General features: G+C 39.1%; 1 protein-coding gene across 3 annotated transcripts in view; it reads right to left on the bottom strand.

Moving 5' to 3' along the window:
- The window catches only part of EEA1 (early endosome antigen 1), a 164,759-nt gene that overhangs the window by 99,010 nt on the left and 46,306 nt on the right, over positions 1 to 19,443 (bottom strand). For all 3 annotated transcript variants that reach the window (XM_080659758.1, XM_080659757.1, XM_080659759.1), the window contains 6 exons: positions 9,418 to 9,472; positions 9,255 to 9,320; positions 4,180 to 4,219; positions 3,205 to 3,318; positions 2,454 to 2,575; positions 1,263 to 1,418 (listed from right to left, as the gene is read on the bottom strand). In XM_080659758.1, coding sequence (XP_080515884.1) covers positions 1,263 to 1,418; positions 2,454 to 2,575; positions 3,205 to 3,318; positions 4,180 to 4,219; positions 9,255 to 9,320; positions 9,418 to 9,472 — 553 coding nt within the window. The remainder of the gene's footprint in view (positions 1 to 1,262; positions 1,419 to 2,453; positions 2,576 to 3,204; positions 3,319 to 4,179; positions 4,220 to 9,254; positions 9,321 to 9,417; positions 9,473 to 19,443) is intronic.

The raw sequence follows: 19,443 nt of genomic DNA, 5'->3' as shown, positions 1-19,443 counted from the left end.
ACAGAAGTAAATGACTAGATTCACTCAGGTTCAAGTATTTCTACTTTAGCATTAGCTAAATTGGATTTTCCTCATGAGATGTCTTTGATTCAGCCTCTCCTTGATTCACATTAGGAGCTTTTAACTGTCTTCAATTAGTTCATGAAGTCCCTGAAACTGCTGGAAAAACTGTGAGATTATGTGTTATTGGGCTACGAAGATCACTTTTGGGAATTCTGGCCCTAAAATTCTTAAACTTTAAACTCTGAAGTGTTAAGGCTCATAAAGCCTCCTATGCCTATGTGTGTTGTACCCATAGACTTTCACCATTCCCCCATTGATAAGATACAGGAAGAAGTAAAAAATGGCATGGATTATCAATATTTAAAATCCACAGCTCAATATATTACTAAATATGAATAGCTTTCAGATCACCAGCTTAAAAACTCTAAGACAGAGATACAATTTGAAAGGTCACTATAACTTTACTTTTAAACTGAAAATATAAAAAAACTGAGGTCCACATCACAAAAGAGAGCTTAAGAACTACAAATAATAGTACTCATAACAATATGTCTTATAATATAGTAAAAGGGATAAAGGCTGGTATTTTTACACAAATATATTTGTTATATATCCTAGAGCTTATCACATGCTGACATAATTACATAAGGGATTTACAGGCCAAGGTCATGTCATGTTTGAGAAATGATAGAAGGAACTGAGAATGTTTATCCTGGAAGAGAAAAAACTAAGAGTAAATATGAACAGCCTTCGAATATCTCATGAGGAAAAGAGGATTAATTCCTGAGGAGAACTGGATCCAGTGCATGTAAATTACAGGGAAATGAATGTCAACTCAATGGGATGGCTGACTTATGAAGAAATATGAACCTCTACACCATCTAGCAAGAGTTGTATATCACTTCTCAGAAATGCTTCCTTTACCCCTACCTAAGTGAAATAAACTCAATTACCACTTACTGACTAGCCAGGAGCAAATTTAACTTTAAATATCATCTCCACACAATATACATCATTTATTAAATTGCACATTACACTTTTATGCAAACATTCTTCTCTAAATGCCTAGCTACATAAAGCAGAGACAAAATAGTGACTCTCAGACCATATTGTCTATATACAAATATTACTCATATAGAAAATGAAAGAAGTGAAATACTGTTTTGATAGGTCACTCAGAAAAATCTCAAATCCTGGCTTCTTTCAACAGTATAAACAAGTTAATGTCAATCACATTTAAGTACACTGAACTTCATTACCTCTGAGTTAGCATAATCTGCTTGTAATTTTTTGCACTCATCTTTGAGTTTTTCAGATTCTCTCTCACGTTCCAAGGTCATGTTATCCATTAGTGTTTGAACTTGGACCAGTTCTTTCTTTAGCACAGCAACATCTTCTATACCAGGTCTTTGAAGCTGTGAAGCAACAACACATGTTAATTAAAAATTACAGTGAAAAATTATAAACATTTTCAATGATTCTACTACAAAGAAATCAAAATGAAAACAATCTTTAGTATCAATTACTGAACTCCAAACATCAACGACTGATTATTCCCCACAACAAGCCTCTTCTCTTCTTTAATAGCATTACCACTCAAGGTGCAAAATAGCAAATTCACAATTATCTGCATTTCTTCATTTGCTTTCTTTTTCTTTACAAACTACACCCATTGGTAACAATCACTTGATAAATGTTTACATTCCTTCATTTTCTACCCTATAAAGATGAAGGAGCAGATGTAAGCATAATTAGGATTTGTTGCAGACTGAATGTAGTTGATTCATTCATTCACATAGTTATTGATTGTTAAATAAAGAACAGAAAGGAGTCAAGAATAGATCCAAGGTTGTTAAGCCTAAGGAAGAGTGGTAAAGATGTACAATACCAATGACAGAAATATAGTTAGGAGGAATATGATGACTTGATGTTATACTTATTGAATTTTTTTATTTATCTGTATTGTTGAGAGTATTACAGTTGTTCTCCATTTTCCCCCGTTGGCTCCCTCCACCCTGTTCGTGCCCCACCCCAGGCCTTCACCACACTACTATCTGTGTTCATGGGCTATATACTTACTGAATTTGAAATGAAAGCTAGAAATACAACTAGAAATATCCTAAAAGTAGGTGGATTTATAAAACTAAAGAGCAAGGGAAGGTCGGGATCAGAGATATGCAGTTATGGAAAATAGAAAAAAGACAGATGATATTACGATAGAAACAACAAAAATGTTAAGGTAATAAATTATGTATCATAAAATTCCGTTTTGATTTAAAAATCATATCTAGAATACAGGAAAGAGGTAGAAGAACTATCGGGAATTTTTTTATTTCCTCCATTTTACCGCACTCAAGCTATACTTTTAAATATTTTTCATCAGAGCAGGTATTTCATTTTGAATTTAGAAGATTATAGAGGTACACTCTAATAAATGGTTTGTACATTACCAGTTCAGTCTTCAGATCTTGAATTATAGTTCCCTCTTTGTTTAATTCTTCTGTCAAATGTGACGCTTTTTGTTCAGCAGCTTCTCGAAGACTCCTTTCTTCATCATATTTTGACTTTATATCTAATTAAAGGCAATTAAATATATACTATATTACTTTCATGACATTAACTTTAAGGAAGAACAGTCTTATAAATTCCTATACATTGTAGTGCATATCTATATATTACTTAATTTAGATCCACTGTCCTTAGATAACCATAAATATGTAATAAAAGTATACTGCTGATTACATTAAATAACGAACTTAAAATAATAAAAAAGTTTTTGTATATATAAGTATTCTACTAAATAGAATTTTAGTGTATATTTAATCACAAATAATAGTTAACCTTAAAGCATGTAGTTAAAAAAATAATAATATATGTAACTGATAGTATAACCAAAGGTTAAATTTATAATGTTATTTAAAATCTTCAAAATGTTATTTGTTAACCTATAAGATACCCCAAAAGAAAATTCATCTTCTCTAAAATTCAAGAATTTTATAGAGAAAATCAGTCCTTTGAAGGAAGTAGGTGGGACGACAAACAAAATAATTTATATAGTAATTCTGTTATTAAATTCCAATAATCACCACCAAAGTCATAATAAATACGTTATCACTAAAATACAATGTTTATTTCTAGGATGTATAATGACAAAAGGAAATGAAACTGATATGTTAACTGAAAAATTCTTAATCAATTTACCTGCAATTTCAGTGGCAAGTTGTGCTGCTTTCTGTTCAAATAAGTCTTTCATTTGTTTAATATTAAAATTTTCTGTTTGAGCTTCTTCTAATTGTTGTTCCAAAGAGTGAAGTTCTACAAAAAAGTATAGTATTTACTCACATATAATGTTAATTACAGTTGCTAAATTGTAATTACTTATATCATAGACAATTAACATGTCTATTGCCAATTACCAGTAACTTCATATTTTAAGAATTAAGCATATCTGTCTCATTTAAGACACAAGTCATAGTTTATAAATATGTAAAATAAATGAAAGAACTATTTAGCATCACACCCAAACAATCTACAAATACTTGCTTAAAATTATTTTGATTTCATGTTTCATAGTTATTTTTCTATATCTGTCAACTAACTAAAAAGGAATATATACTGCTTCTCTTATAAAATTTGTAATAATGTGAAATGAAATGAGAAATGGTTTAAGGAAAACAATCAAGGTCTTCAGCAAAATTATGAATTAAAAATATGCAGGCAATTGCTAATATTTCATTCTCATAAAGAAAAGAGATTTCAAAGGGAACTTAAATACAGAAGAAAATTAACCTCAAAATAATTTTGATTATTCATTGAGCACTCCTCCAGTTATAGTCGGTTACAAAGATGCTAGTTTCATCATTTTAAGAGAAAAAGAGTACATCACTCTTTGATTAATAGATTTAACTTTTCATTAAATAACCATATTGATTGATATAATATTCCAGAAGTTTGTAACTTCAGAATATAATGAACTAAGAAAATACTAAGAGTTTTTACTAAATTGTTTAATTATAAAGTTCATGGGTTTATTACTATTAGCTTCACTATTTTAGAGCAATTAAAATATAACCACAAAACAAAATTCATACAGCAGACATAAGAGAAAAATAAAAAAATAAGAAGGATGAGAAAGAAGAAAAAGAGAAACAAAATATCTGCTTTAAGTAAAGTTACCTGCTGATGAATCAGCCACCAATCCATCAGGTTTAGATACCTCAATGAAAACAAAAGACATAAACAAATTCATTAAAAATAATAATAATACTGTTACAATTGCCAGTGCTTAAAAAAAAAATCTCTGAAAGCCACATTCAGTCAGGAAAGTAAGAACATATTGATGAAAATTAAATGTTGACCTGCTCACCTTCTTCCAGATCTCTAAGGTAATACTAGGCACACTGGCATAATAATTAAGTGTAACTCACTGGTTCTAAGAATGTTTTTATGTTGACCTGTAAGAAAATACCGTAATATGTGTCTTGCAATAGATCGCATCTTAAATTCCATAAATTCAGTAATAAATATAAATTATTCCAATTAATAAATAAATATATTACAATTGTAAATCAAATAATTCAGCAGGCAAAATTCGATCTACACTAATAAAAGAGAAACATGCAAATTGACCGTCCCTCTGCTACGCCCACCAGCCAATCAGGAGCAAGTATGCAAATTACCCCAACAAATATGGCGGCAGCCATGGAGCTGGAGCGAGCAGGAGGCTTGGGTTGCCCCCGGCGATGGAGGAAGCCAAGCTTCCAGCCGACCCTGGCCTCTGCTCAAGGAGGGGCTGGAAAAAAAAAAGGGGAGGGGGGCAGGAAGCTTGGGTTGCCAGGAGGCGTAGCCAGCCTGAAAACGGCCCTCAGCTCCTTACCCAGGCTGCCAAGGCACCCCAGCAGGGACCCCCACCCTGAAGGGGGTGTGGCCAGCCTGAAAACAGCCCTCAGCCCCTCACCGAGGCTGGCCATGCCCCCATGGAGTAAGAGTCCCCGCTGGGGGGCCTGGCCAGCCTGCAAACAGCCATCAGCCCCTCACCCAGGCTGGCCAGGCCCCCCAGTGGGACCCCCTACCCTGAAGGGGCTGTGGCCAGCCAAAAATGGCCCTCAGCCCCTTTCCCAGGCTGGACACACACCCATGGAGTAAGAGTCCCCACTAGAAAACGGCCCTCAGCCCCTCACCCAGGCTAGCTACGCCTCCCAAGCGAGGACCCTCACCCCATGAGGGCGTGGCCGGCCTGCAAACCACCACAGGCCCCTTGCCCAGGCCTCCCCATGCCCCAAAGGAACCCCCACCCTGATCCATGACACCCTTCAGGGCAAACCAACCGACCCCACCCCTGCACCAGGCCTCTATCTATACTAATAAAAGGATAATATGCTAATTAGACTGGGAGACCTTCCAGTTATTCTTCTGGACAAAGCCATGGTGGCGGGGCCGAGGTAGAGGTGGTTAGAGGCCAAGAGGGGAGGGCAGTTGTGGGTGATCAGGCCAGGATGGGACAGTAGTTGTGGGTGATCAGGCCGGTGTGGGGGGGAGGCCGTTGGGGGTGATCAGGCCGGTGGGGAGGGGGGCAGTTGGGGGTGAGCAGACCAGCAGGGGGGGCCAGTTGAGGGTGAGAAGGCCATCAGTGGGGGGTCAGTTGGGGATGATCAGGACAGCAGGGGGGCAGTTTGAGTGAGCAGGCCAGCAGGGGGGCAGTTGGGGACAAGCAGGCCAGTGGGGAGGGAAGATGGGGGTGAGTAGGCCAGCAGGGGGGGCAGTTGGGGGTGAGCAGACCAGCAGGGGGGTAAGTTGGGGGTGACCACACTGGCAGGGGGGGCAGTTGGGGGTGATCAGGCCAGCAGGCAGAGTGGTTAGGGGCAATCAGGCAGGCAGGTGAGCAGTTAGGAGCCAGCAGTCCCAGACTGCAAGAAGGATGTCCAACTGCCAGTTTAGGCCCGTTCCCTGTAAACCGGCAGTAGGACATCCTTCAAGGGGTCCCAAATTGGAGAGAGTGCAGGCCAGGCTGGGGGACACCCCCCCCCCATGTACGAATTTCGTGCACTGGGCCACTAGTACTATAATATTTGAAAATTTACATAAGATAAATATGCCATGGAACTATCACTACTAAAAAATTTGGCTTTAAAAGCATAAATTTTTAATTCAGAGTTATAAATCATTTTTAAAAGAAGCAGAAATAATGAACATATTCCATAAGGTTTAATTTATCACATGCATTAAGAACAAAATAACATACTGCCTTGTCATTATTGTCATAGTCTAAAGAATTATACACATATGATAGAGTTTGTTTAATAAAGCATATCATAGTATATCTGATTCTTTTTCCATCCATTGATTTGGACATTATGATTGCTAAGAATAATCAATATTCCAAATACATTTCCCCCTAAAGGTAAATCCCCTAAGAGGTCAATTTACACCTTGCACTGTAGAGAATTTATTTATTAAATGTAAAACAGTTATCTCAAATGTAGTTAACAACTTCCTAAGATAATTCAGCCCATATTTGATTAGTTCTTAATAGCATCCATGTAAAAGATGAGTAATCTATAAATATTTTAGATTATAAAAATACCATCTCAATTATAGAGGCTGAATAGTAAAAAGACTGATATTGTGTTATCCACTTATTTGTTTTTGTCTTTTCTAGTCCAAATGACAATTTTTGGTGAAAAAAACTAAAAGGCAAAAAGACTGATTGAGAGTCACAACATGCTAAGATAATGTTCAAAGGGGCCACCAATCAGATATAATAAAAGGCTAATATGCAAATGAACCTAACTGCGGAACAACCGAACAACCAGTCGCTATGATGTGCACTGACCACCAGGGGGCACGCGCAGAACATTGTAAACGTGGGCAGCAGGCGGCAGAGTGTGGAACATGGTAGGCCTCGGCCATGGCGGGATGGTGGAGCAGGTGAGTAGGGGCACCAGACCAAGGAAGGGCTCCGGTCACTGTCATCGGGGTGAGCCTCTGGTGGTTACTGAAAATTCTTTGCTCCCAGCACTTGCACCTGCTGCTGGCACTGGCCCCACTCGCACCCACAGCTGGTGCTGGAGCCGCCACTCACACCCACTGCTGGGGCCCAGTGCCGGCCCTGATTGCTTGGCGCAGTCAGCCGGTGTGAGCGGCAGCTGCCAGCCCTGATCGCCCCTGAGGGTTTCTCCACCTCCCACTCCACCTGAGGGGTGATCGGGGCAGCTGCTCTCACCCGCTGACAGCGCTGGCCCTGCTCACACCCGCTGCTGGCGCTGGCCCCAATCACTCTGCGCCATCAGTGGGTAAGGGCAGGGCCAGCGCCATCAGCGTGTGGGAGCAGTGGTGGCAGGAGCGGGGCTGCAGGCAGACAGGGGACCCAGAGCCGCTGCGGGAGGGGCTGGGCAAGGGCACGGAGGATGGGCCGAGACCTGCCCTGTGCCCACTGCAGCCTTGCGGCCCATAGTTCCTTTCAAAGTGCACGAATTCGTGCACTGGGCCCCTAGTTACTTTATAAAATATTAGAGGCCTAGTGCACAAAATTCGTGCACAGGTACGGTCCCTAGGCCTGGTTGCAATCAGGGCCATCTTCCCTGGCTGCCCACAGCCAGCCTGCTCCCCACCGCCACCCACCCCTGGGTCCCCTTTCACTATTGGGTGCCTGACAGCCGGGGGAAGGGACTGAGAGGTCGGCTGTTCCCGCCCGCTCGCCAGCCCTGTCCCCGCTGCCCTCTGTGTGTGGGGCGACCACCGGTGCAGGGCCTTGGCCTGTCGCTGCCCGCACCTCCCGGTTCCCTGGTCACCATCATCAAGTGATCAGAGTCTGCTGGCCGGGGAAAGGGACCAAGAGGTGGTCAGAGCGCTTCATAGTGACTGGTCCAGCAGTCATTCTGCCTTTAGGATCAATTTGCATATTACCCTTTTATTATATAGGATTAGAACTACTGTTGAAGGGTATTCATTTTATTCTTACAAATGAAAATTATAGCTCTAGCCGGTTTGGCTCAGTGGTAAGAGCATTGGCCTGCGTACTGAAGGGTCCTGGGTTCAATTCTAGTCAAGGGCACGTACCTTGGCTGCAGGCTCCTCCCCAGCCCGGGCCTTGGCTTGGTCAGGGTGCATGTAGGAGGCAACCAATCGATGTATCAGTATCTCTCTCACATCAATATTTCTCACTATCTTTCCCTCTCTTTCCCACTCTCTCTAAAAATCAATGGAGCCCAGCTGTGGTGGCTCAGTGGATTAAGTGTTGTCCCATGGACCAGGAGGTCCTGGGTTCAATTCCCAGTCAGGGCACATGCCCGGGTTGCAGGCTCGATCCCCAGTAGGGGCGTGCAGGAGGCATCCAATCAGTGAGTCTTTCTAATCATTGATGTTTCTATCTCTCTCCCCCTCTCCCTTCCTCTCTGAAATCAATATAAATATTTAAAAAAATAAAAATAAAATCAATGGAAAAATATCCTCATGTGAGGATTAAAAAAAACAAAAACAAATGAAAACTATATATGGATTTGACAAAATTCATTATTCCACAATTCTTTATGCAATTTATGTAATTTTAGTTTAAAAGTCAATATAATGTTAGTATAAAATCATAATTGGTTAAGATATTTACTTAGAAAATACACTAAACTATGAAGAATCTAGATAACAAAAAAATCTCACTCAGAGATAACTACTTCTGATAACACAGTGATTTTCTTGTTTTTTTCTATATTTTTATGTAGTCATATAATATTTACATGTGTTTATATATATGCACACATATATATAAATATTTTATTCTGTTTTTTTGAAACCTAACAGTAATATAAGTTTTCTCACGTTTTCAAACAACTTTCACTATAACAGTTATTAATAGTTCTTTCCCTACGAAAAGACATTTTAGTCATTTCCAACTTGTCACAATCACAAATGCTTTGAAGAGTTTCACTACTGTTTGAACCTATATTTTTTAACCATTTTGGTGCATTGTTAGAATACAATAATGTAGCCTAATATATATATTAAAAAAAAACCACAGGTAACTGGTTTTTAATGGAGCACCTTTAAGAAGTTATCTCTTAGATTCCCATATACTTGTTTGCATTCATTAGAATTACAAAAGATATATACTGTAGGCTATTAAACACAGGAAACTAATTAGTAAATTGTTTATATCAAACCATCTGCTTACAAAAAAAGTGCTGTGCTTAATTTTCAACAATGACAATAATCAACTAATAAACACAATAAACACACTTCAAGCATTTAAAAACAATTACTTGCTGCTGCAGCCCTTGAAATTTTTCTAATTCTTTCTTTAATTCTTCTGAGTACCATTTTTCTTCCTAAAAGGGAAAAAAAAAAGATTTTTAAGTAGCAAATTTTAAAAGATTTACTATCTAAAACACTGAAAAAAAACTAATATAATAATTTTTTTCTTACCTTAAGTGAAGCCTGTAGGTCTTGGACCTCTTGTCTAAGTAGTGTTACATCATCTCTAAGCATATAAGCAGGGAGGGATAATTAATAATGTTCTTCAATGAACAACCTAATCTCTTAACAAATCATGGCTAGTGTCTGTATATTAATATTCTAGTTTTCTCAATTAAAAAAAATAAAAACTCTTATAGATTTTATGTATAGTGGCATATATATAAAAACCTAAGGAAAATAATTTTATTCCTAAAGTTCATTGTTTGTAAATGGAAAAATACTTTATCATGGAAAGAATGATATAACTGAAGTCCAAGTGGCTAAGCCAGAAACAAAATATCTCCATTTAATTTACCAACAATAAGAATCAATGTTTTCCTATTGCAGTTAGCATAAAATCTAAACTCATTAACAAGGACTATAAAATATGCACCATCTAGTCCTTGCTTTATCACTCTATAACCCTCATTCACTAGCTCTAGCAACATTGACTTCTTTCTGTTCCTTGAGTCTGATATGCTCTTTCCTGTGGAACCTTCTCACATCCTCACCTAAGAGTCAGTATGACAAAGAATGGTAAGCCAAAGACTATTCTTGGCCCTAATGCAGGAGAGATTCCATAATAAAATACTTTTGGTATTACCCTTCTGGATGTTTTGACATATCATACATTGTTGGATTGTAAATAGCAAAAAAAGGAACTCTCCTTGTTCCTTGCCATTATTAATAGTTGCCATGGTAGAAGACACAAGAACTGAATGGAGTTCATTAGGAATCCTCAAATATATTGATTTTGGTATAAAGGGAACAGGAGAACAGGATCATTTCTAATGAGAAGATCAAGTCCACACAGCACAAGCACTGTTAGCAAGGTAAAAGATAATGAAACATATTGGTGGGAGAATTCTGATCTAGAATGAGGGCAGAGATAGAGAATAAAGAGTCAGCTTGTGCCAAAACCGGTTTGGCTCAGTGGATAGAGCATCAGCCTGCGGACTGAAAGGTCCCGGGTTCGATTCCAGTCAAGGGCATGTAACTTGGTTGCGGGCACATCCCCAGTAGGAGGTGTGCAAGAGGCAGCTGATCGATGTTTCTCTCTCATCGATGTTTCTGACTATCTATCCCTCTTCCTTCCTCTCTGTAAAAAATCAATAAAATATATTTTAAAAAAAAAAAAAGAGAGTCAGCTTGATCTGTGAAATAGGGTTAATAGTAGAGAAAAAAAGAGGAAATTGCCAACTAAGAGAAATGTAAAAGATGGAAAATAAGTCCTCCACCTTTCATAGACATTCATATGTAAGGAATTTATTCATTACTCAACAGATATTTGTTGTCTATTCCAAACTCTCAAGTTGTTCAGTCTATTGGGGAAAATGAACATGTAAAGAAGAGTAATAGACTATCACTAGTTCTATGATAGAAATAAAAACTATTTAGTAATCAATTTAGTAATCTTCCAACTCTATGTATAAACTAGAAGGATAAAGAAAGGAAATAATAAAACCATACTTAAATGTCAAATCTCAGAGGGAAGGCGGGGATGGGTGGGTGAATGGGAAGAGATTAACCAAGGAATTTGTAGTGTATATGCATAACCCATGGACATAGACAATAGCGTGGTGAAGGCTTGGAGCAGGGGCAGGAGTGGGCTAGAAGGAGTCATTGGGGAAAAAAGGGGAGGACATCTATAATACTTTCAACAATAGATTAAAAAAATTAATGAAGCCTGGTTTGTGTGGCTCAGGGGTTGAGCATGGATCCATGAACCAGGAGGTTGCCGGTTCTATTCCCGGTCAGGGCACTTGCCCACATTGTGGGCTCGATCCCCCATAGGGGATGTACAGGAGGCAGCTGATCAATGATTCTCTCTCATCATTGATGTTTCTATCTCTCTCTCCCTCTCCCTTTCTCTCTGAAATCAATAAAAATATTTTTTAAAAATAAATGAAATTCCAAGGAAAATAATTACAATTGAACTTGGTTGGTTTATTTACTCCAATTAATCTTTTTTAAAGAACCATTTTAGGAGAAACCAAGATGGCGGCATAGGTAAGCACCTAAACTGCTGCCTCGCACAACAATTTCAAAACTACAACTAAAAGACAGAACGGACACCATCCAGAACCACAGGAAAGCTGGCTCAGTGAAAATTCTACAACTAGAAGGAAAGAGAAAAGCTCACAGAGAATTGAAGGTACAGCAAAGGGTCTTTGTGCGTGCAGAGGGAAGGGCGGCTGAGAGCCTGGCTGACTTTCTCTGGCGGAAGGGGGAAGGAAGCCCCCGACCACACTGAACTCCAGTTCCGACTGCACTGAACCCCAGTCCCGGGCGAAACCCCGTGGACCCAGGCTCATACAGGGGGAGTCTGGACTGTCAGGTAGAGAGAAAGGCACCCGGAGACTCGGAGACCTGGGGGAGACCCGGGGGAGCCCCGGCAGGCAGGGTTCCAGAGGCACGCGTGCCAGTGTGCACAAAGGCTGCAGAGGTTGCCACAGGCTTTCCCTAGCAGAAGGGAGTCTGAAGCTCCTGACTGCACTGAACCCCAATTCTGACTGCACTGAACCCCAGTTCCAGGCAAGCCCCTGGGGACCCGCGCTCTTACGGGAGGGAATCTGGACTCTCAGGCGGAGACTCGGGAGCCGGGGAAGGCAGAGGTCTGCAGGCGCGCGCATGCCAGTGTGCACAAAGGCTGCGGAGGTTGGCACAGGCTTTCCCTAGTGGAAGGGAGTCAGAAGCTCCTGACTGCACTGAGTCCCAGTTCTGACTGCACTGAACCCCAGTTCCAGGCGAGCCCCTGGGGACCCATACTCTTGTGGGAAGAATCTGGACTCTCGGGCGGAGACACGGGAGCCGGGGAAGGCAGAGGTCTGCAGGCGCGCACGTGCGCAAGGGCAAGGCTGACTGGAAGCCAAGACTGTCTGCTCCGCCCTGAGACTCCACCCCATCCAAGCTGAGCACAGAGGCTATTGCAATTTGGCAAGTCTAATCCTATAAGGCTGTCTCCAACACCGAACTTCTCCCAGCGTAGACACAGCTGATCCTTACAGCCAACTGGACTGGAGGTCAATTCCTCCCACTGATACCAACAACAATCAAGACTTAACTACAACAAGGCTGTACACACAGTCCACAAAGGGGTGCACCAAGAGTGTCCACCTCAGGTTAACTGGGGAGGCAGACCCACTGGGCCATATAGAAAACCTAGCACACAAATCTACGCTACCAACTCAGGGAAGCAGTGAAAATGCAGAGACAAAGAAACAGATCACAAACGAAAGAAATGGAGGAAAACAAACGACTGGATATAGAATTCAAAACCACCGTTATAAGGCTTTTCAAGAATATCCTAGAAAAGGCCGATAAATATAACGAGACCCTCGAAGATATGAAAAAGGACCAACTAGAAATTAAACATACACTGACTGAAATAAAAAATATTATACAGAGACACAACAACAGACTAAAGGAACACAAGAATCAAGTCAAAGAATTGAAATACAAAGAAGCAAAAAACACTCAACTGAAAAAGCAAAAAGAAAAAAGAATCCAAAAAGTTGAAGATAGTGTAAGAAGACTCTGGGACAACTTCAAGCGTACCAACATCTGAATTATGGGGGTGCCAGAAGAAGAGAGAGAGCAAGATACTGAAAACCTATTTGAAGAAATAATGACCGAAAACTTCCCCCACCTGGTGAAAGAAATAGATTTACAAGTCCAGGAAGCGCACAGAACCCCAAACAAAAAGAATCCAAAGAGGACCACACCAAGACACATCATAATTAAAATGCCAAGAGCAAAAGACAAAGAGATAATATTAAAAGCAGCAAGAGAAAAACAGTTAATTACCTACAAGGGAGCACCCATACGATTGTCAGCTGATTTCTCAACAGAAACTATGCAGGCCAGACGGGAGTGGCAAGAAATTTTCAAAGTGATGAATAGCAAGAACCTACAACCAAGATTACTCTACCCAGCAAAGCTATCATTCAGAATTAAAGGGCAGATAAAGAGCTTCACAGATAAGAAAAAGCTAAAGGAGTTCATCACCACCAAACCAGTATTATATGAAATGCTGAAAGGTATTCTTAAAGAAGAGGAAGAAGAAAAAAGGTAAAGATAAAAATTATGAACAACAAATACATATCTATCAACAAGTGAACCTAAAAATCAAGTGAATTAAAAACCTGAGGAACAGAATAATCTGGTGAATATAATAGAATCAGGGGCATAGAAAGGGAGTGGACTGATAATTCTCAGGGGGAAAGGGGTATGAGGGTGTTCAGGAAGAGACTGGACAAAAATCATACACCCGTGGATGCGGACACTGGGGGGGAGGTAAGGGCAGAAGGTGGGGTGGGAACCGGGTGGAGGGGAGCTATGGGGGGAAAAAGGAGAAACAATTGTAATAATCTGAATAAAGATTTATTTAAAAAAATAAAAAAAAGAACCATTTTAATAACTTTGTGAAAGTAATTGGCCTACAATAGAATATATTCTGAAATGCGTAACATAATAACTTAAGATACTTACAAAAGACAACTGGCAACATCTATTAAAATTTTAAAGGGAAACATTGTCCAAAAATTCCACTTCTAGAAATTTCCCTTACAGGAGGGATTTTCAACCAGTGCGCTGCAAGAATTTTTAAATTTAATAACTGACCTTTTTTCCCCTAGATTGTCAAAAAAAAAAAATGACAACAGCCAACACAATAATAGCCATCTGAGGTGAATTAATCAAAATTATGTCTATTTTTGTCAGATTGGCAAAAAATGTATTTGTGTGTGTAGTGCAGAATTTTAGTAATTACTTCAAGCATGCCATGAGTTAAAAAAAAAAGGTTGAAAATTGCTGCTTTACAAATATACTCAAACATATACAAACAAAACATTCACAAGAATGTATCACATTGTTTGTAATTTCAAAACACTGAAAATACCCTAACTGCTCATCAATAGGAGAATGATAAAATTCCATGCTATCATTAAGAAGAGTGAAACAGCTTTACCTGCACTGATATAAAACAATTCATAAGATACACAGAGAAATAAAAAGTGCAGGACATTGTCAAACTGCTCTTTTATGTAATTAAAGATATTTATATATTTTATATGTACACAGATGTAAGCATATGCATATATATGCATAGACTTCTGAAAGTATATGCAAGAAACTAATAAACAGTAAGAGGCTAGAGGAAGATGTGGCAAGGATTCTATTTTTACCATATTACTTTTTGAATCATTTGAATTTTGCATTCTGTATATGCTATCTGTACATACATTTTAAAAATCTGGTCCCCAAAAAACTACTAATGCATCAGGTTTCAAATATGTGACTAGTGTTAATAGAATTGACATGTAAACTGATACACAGAGAGCTTTAAAGCAAAAAGGTTTCATGACCCACCCAAATCATGTGGGCTTTTGATCTAAAAGACATATGTCCATAGTCACATGTAATCCAGTGTTAGTGAGGGGCAGGATGTTGATATTAGAAACTGGAAAGATGTATAAAAATGAGAAGAGCAGATATAGTAAGAGAAAAACTTCAGAAAGTATGTACTAACTATTCCAGAAGCAATGAGAAACTAGTGGAAGTTACTACTTAGATAAACAGCAATCAAATTAGCATTTTAAGATTATTACTAGTACCCTGGAAGTAATATAGAGAGTTCATTGGAGTGGTACAAGAGTAAAGGCAGAAAGTTAACTATAAATACTGAAGAACATATTTTTGAGTAAGAGATGAAGTCTAAAGCTGTAGCACTGAAGATGGAAAAGGTTATGAGAGCTGTTAAGGAAACAGATTTTTTTTTCCAATTTTTCAATTACAGTTATATTATTATATTACTAATATAATAATACAATATTATATTAGTTTCAGATTTATAATACAGTGATTAGACATTTATATATCTTATAAAGTGATCACATCAATAAGTCTAATACCCCTAATGGAGACAGAATTAAATACACTTTATGACAGATCAGATAGGGAAGCAGAGGCAGGTGTATAAAAATTAGCAAATCCAATTTTCTGGTTTTAGAAACTAACTGGGTGGAAATATAATGTTGCCATTTACCAGAAAAAGTAAATAATGAGTACATATAAAAGAAAATATAATGAACCCAGTTTAAAAAATGTCAATAGTGAAATGTTCCTTTAGAACAGAGGTTCTCAACCTTTCTAATGCCGTGACCCTTTAATACAGTTCCTCATGTTGTGGTGACCCCCAACCATAAAATTATTTTCGTTGCTACTTCATAACTGTAATTTTGCTACAGATGGTCTTAGGCTCTACAGCCTAACGTAATGTAAATGTAATTTACATTACATTAGGCTAATAATGTAGAGCCTAAGACCAACTGTAATGTAATGAATCGTAATGTAATGTAAACGTAATTTACATTACATTAGGCTGTAGAGCCTAAGACCAACTGTAATGTAATGAATCGTAATGTAAATATCTGTGTTTTCCGATGGTCTTAGGTCTTAGGCTCTACAGCAGCTGTTCTCAACCTGTGGGTCGTGAACTGCTAGCAGGGTCACCTAAGACCATTGGAAAACACAGATATTTACATTACGATTCATAACAGTAGCAAAATTACAGTTATGAAGTAGCAACGAAAATAATTTTATGGTTGGGGGTCACCACAACATGAGGAACTGTATTAAAGGGTCGCGGCATTAGAAAAGTTGAGAACCACTGTTTTAGAACATCTAAGAGAAGATACTTAGTAGGCATTTTGGGAAATAATTCTAGGTTGTAGATGTGCCGTATTTTTCTGTGTATAAGACACTATTTTTTTCTAAAACTGTTAAGACTGAAAATTGAGAGGCATCTTATACACAGAAGTCAGCCAAGGAGGGAGCGCCCTGCAGATGCATAGCTGCCCACACCTTGTCAAACAGGCTTCCTCCAATCATGAGCCTTATTTTTACGTCAGCTGATGCCATAATTGGAGGTGGAGGTGGAGAGTGCACAGATGCAACAGGGACCAGAGCATTCTGAGCCCATAAAGATGTCAAAAAATAACAAGATACTAAATACCGGTAAGTGATTGTCTTACTCTGCAAAATTCAAACTGAATGTAATCAGCTATGCAAAAGAGCATGGAAATAGAGCTGCAGAGAGACAATTTGGACCTCCTCCCACTGAGTGTATGATCAGACAGTGGAGAAAACAGGAAGAACAACTCCTTAGGATGCCAAAAAAAAAAAGGCCTTAAGAGAATAACCAGCAAAATAGGCAAAACTGGAACAGAGGCTTAAGACTTGGATTATGGAGCAGTGCCAGAGTGGCTTATGTGTGTCAATCAAGCTTATTCAAAGTCAGGCAAGAATGCTTGCAAGCAAAATGAACATTGTTGATTTTACAGGAAAGGCAAAATGGTGCTTCAATTTCATGAGGAGAGAAGGATTGGCCATGAGAATGCGAACAAAGTTAGCTCAGAAAATGCCACCAGTTTATGAGGATGATCTCACATATATAGGCGGTGACTCAGAAGACAGCAGTGATATAATAGAAGTTGAAGAAAATGATATGTCTGGAACTAACAGTGATGAAAAAGAGAGCAGTGATGCAACAGAGGCTAAATAAAGTGATATGCTGCATAATATCATAATACTGATATGTAAACATTACCTGCGGTAATTATTAAATAAAAATGTGTTCTGCTTTATGTTTAAAATATTGATTTCTTAAGTCTGGGTTGGAAAAGTGAGGGGGCATCTTATACACGGAAAAATTCGGTAGTTTAGGAGGAAAGCGCAATGTGGATATAGAGCAAGATGAGCACACAAAACAGAGCAAGAAAAATAATCACAACGTATGTCAGCAAAGCCAAATTTTGCAGAGATTATGGTAGATGGTCTACAAAGATGGCTGCCATCAAGTTCTTCTCTTCATATTTGCAGAAGCTGTTTTTCCAGTCACAGAGTTTACTTCTTAGCCTTTTAAATCTGAGCTGGCCCTCAGATTCCAGAATAATCCTGTGGCTACTTTGACCAATAGAATGTGGAATAAGTGAGGCTTTGACACTTCTGAATCCAGGCCTGAAGAAAAATGGCAGCTTCTGGTTATTGCCTCTTGGAATGCTCTTTGTTAGAACACAACTGCTGGTCTGTAAGTCCAAGCAGCCACATGAAGAAGTCCATAAGAAGAACTAAGGCCCCTGACATATAGCCCCAGCTAAGCTTTCAGCCAGCATCACACATCAACTCCCAGTAATGAATTTATGGCCATTTTGGACCTTTTGGGCTTCCCAGCACCCCAATCTATATCACTTAAAGCAGAAGAACCATCCAGTCAACCCAGAGAATCATAGTAATAAACTTTATAATTTTAAACCACTAAATTTTGGGTGAATTTTATAAGGTTACAGAGAACCAAAACAGAGGTCAATATACTGGAGGGATTCAAAACAGGCCTCCCCAAGATGTGATACTTTTGCATGGGGATTACTTTGAGCTGAAGGCAATGGAGGTCTTACAGGCTCAAGAGAAACTTTAGCTTTCCTTTAAAAAATTTAAATTGCGGCCTTGCCCACAATAAGAGTAAGAGTTATAACCAAAAATAACTTTTTTGAACCTAGGGCAGGGCAACTTCTAATTATTCAATATCTGCTCTTTTTATCCTGGGAATGACCTTCCTCCCCTCTGAAACCTTAAGGCACCTTATCTCATTTGTAGCTCAGTATGTCATATATACCTAATTTTACTTTCTTTGAATCTCTTACGTATGTGGGATATCTAACTCTCTTGCGTATATATGTAATTAAATTTGGTTATTTTTCTCTTGTTAATCTGTCTCAAGTAGATTTAATAATTATTAGACCAACCAAAAGAACCTAGGAAGGTAAAGAAAAATGTATTCTGCTCACACAATAAGAACTGAAAATAATCCAGGTTACTGGTCTTTGAAGGAGCAGTTTCAGGAGAATGGTAGAGCAGAATCCAGGGCTTGATGAGTTAAAAGTTGAATGAAAGTTAAGAAGCAAAAATAAGGATAAACTGTGGATACTTTTATGTTGAAAGTTCATACACTGAGCACTATCTAAGTCATAGCTGAAAAAGCAACTCTGATAAATTATATCAAATATAAAAATATTTATAATGTGGCCCTAGCTGGGTGGCTCAGTTGGTTGAAGCTTCTTCCCATATACCAAAAGGTTGTGAGTTTGATTCCCAGTCAGGACACATACCTAGGCTGTGTATTCAATCACCAGTCAGGGCAGGAGGCAACCGATCAATGTTTCTCTATCACATCAATACTTTGCTCTCTCTCTTCCCCCCTCCTCTCTCTCTAAAAATCAATAAAAGGCTTTAAAAATTTATAATGTGCTGAAAGTACATATTTTATATCTATTTCCTAACGAATGACCAAAGAAATGTACCCAAAATTATTAGCTCACACATAAAAATACTGAACAGCATTTCTAGCAGGTAAAGGGAAGATTCACACTTCCAAAAGCACTGGTTTTCCCAGATATTTTAATAAGTTAAAACAGTCATATTTTATAGTTCTACATTATCTATCAACCACAGTTAAGTGTAGGGAGCAGTTATAGGGTTAAGCCCCGGACTGACCTGCTGGCAAAGCTGCAAACAAGTTTCAGCTTAGAGGGCACAGCCCTCTTAGCATAATTAAGCCTGACCTTGTGACTGCTCCCTAGATCTTTCCTGGGTAGCTAATGGGCTGGGGGAGGTGCAGCAAGTGCTGCCAAAACAAGTGAAACTTACAAGAACATTGTAAATTACCTTGTTTACCTCTGACTATAAAATAAAGCATCAGCTTGCAGTCTGGATCTGTTCTGTGGTCTCAGTCACGCACAGAAGATCCACCTAGACCCAGCTTATTCTCTGTCTGTCTTTTCTTCATCCTTCACCGGCCCTCCCTCAGGCTTGCCGAACCCTTGGCTGTGCTGGCGCAGCGCAAATGGCACCCAACGTGGGGCTGAGTTCGGCCCAAGTGGCACTCAATGGGGACCTGAGTGTGAGGGAACTGCAATTGTCAGGTGAAAGGAGGCCCCA

The sequence above is a fragment of the Plecotus auritus genome, assembly GCF_963455305.1.
Source record: "Plecotus auritus genome assembly, chromosome: 3".
Classification (NCBI taxonomy): domain Eukaryota; kingdom Metazoa; phylum Chordata; class Mammalia; order Chiroptera; family Vespertilionidae; genus Plecotus; species Plecotus auritus.
This window is presented reverse-complemented; position numbering and strand designations above follow the sequence as displayed.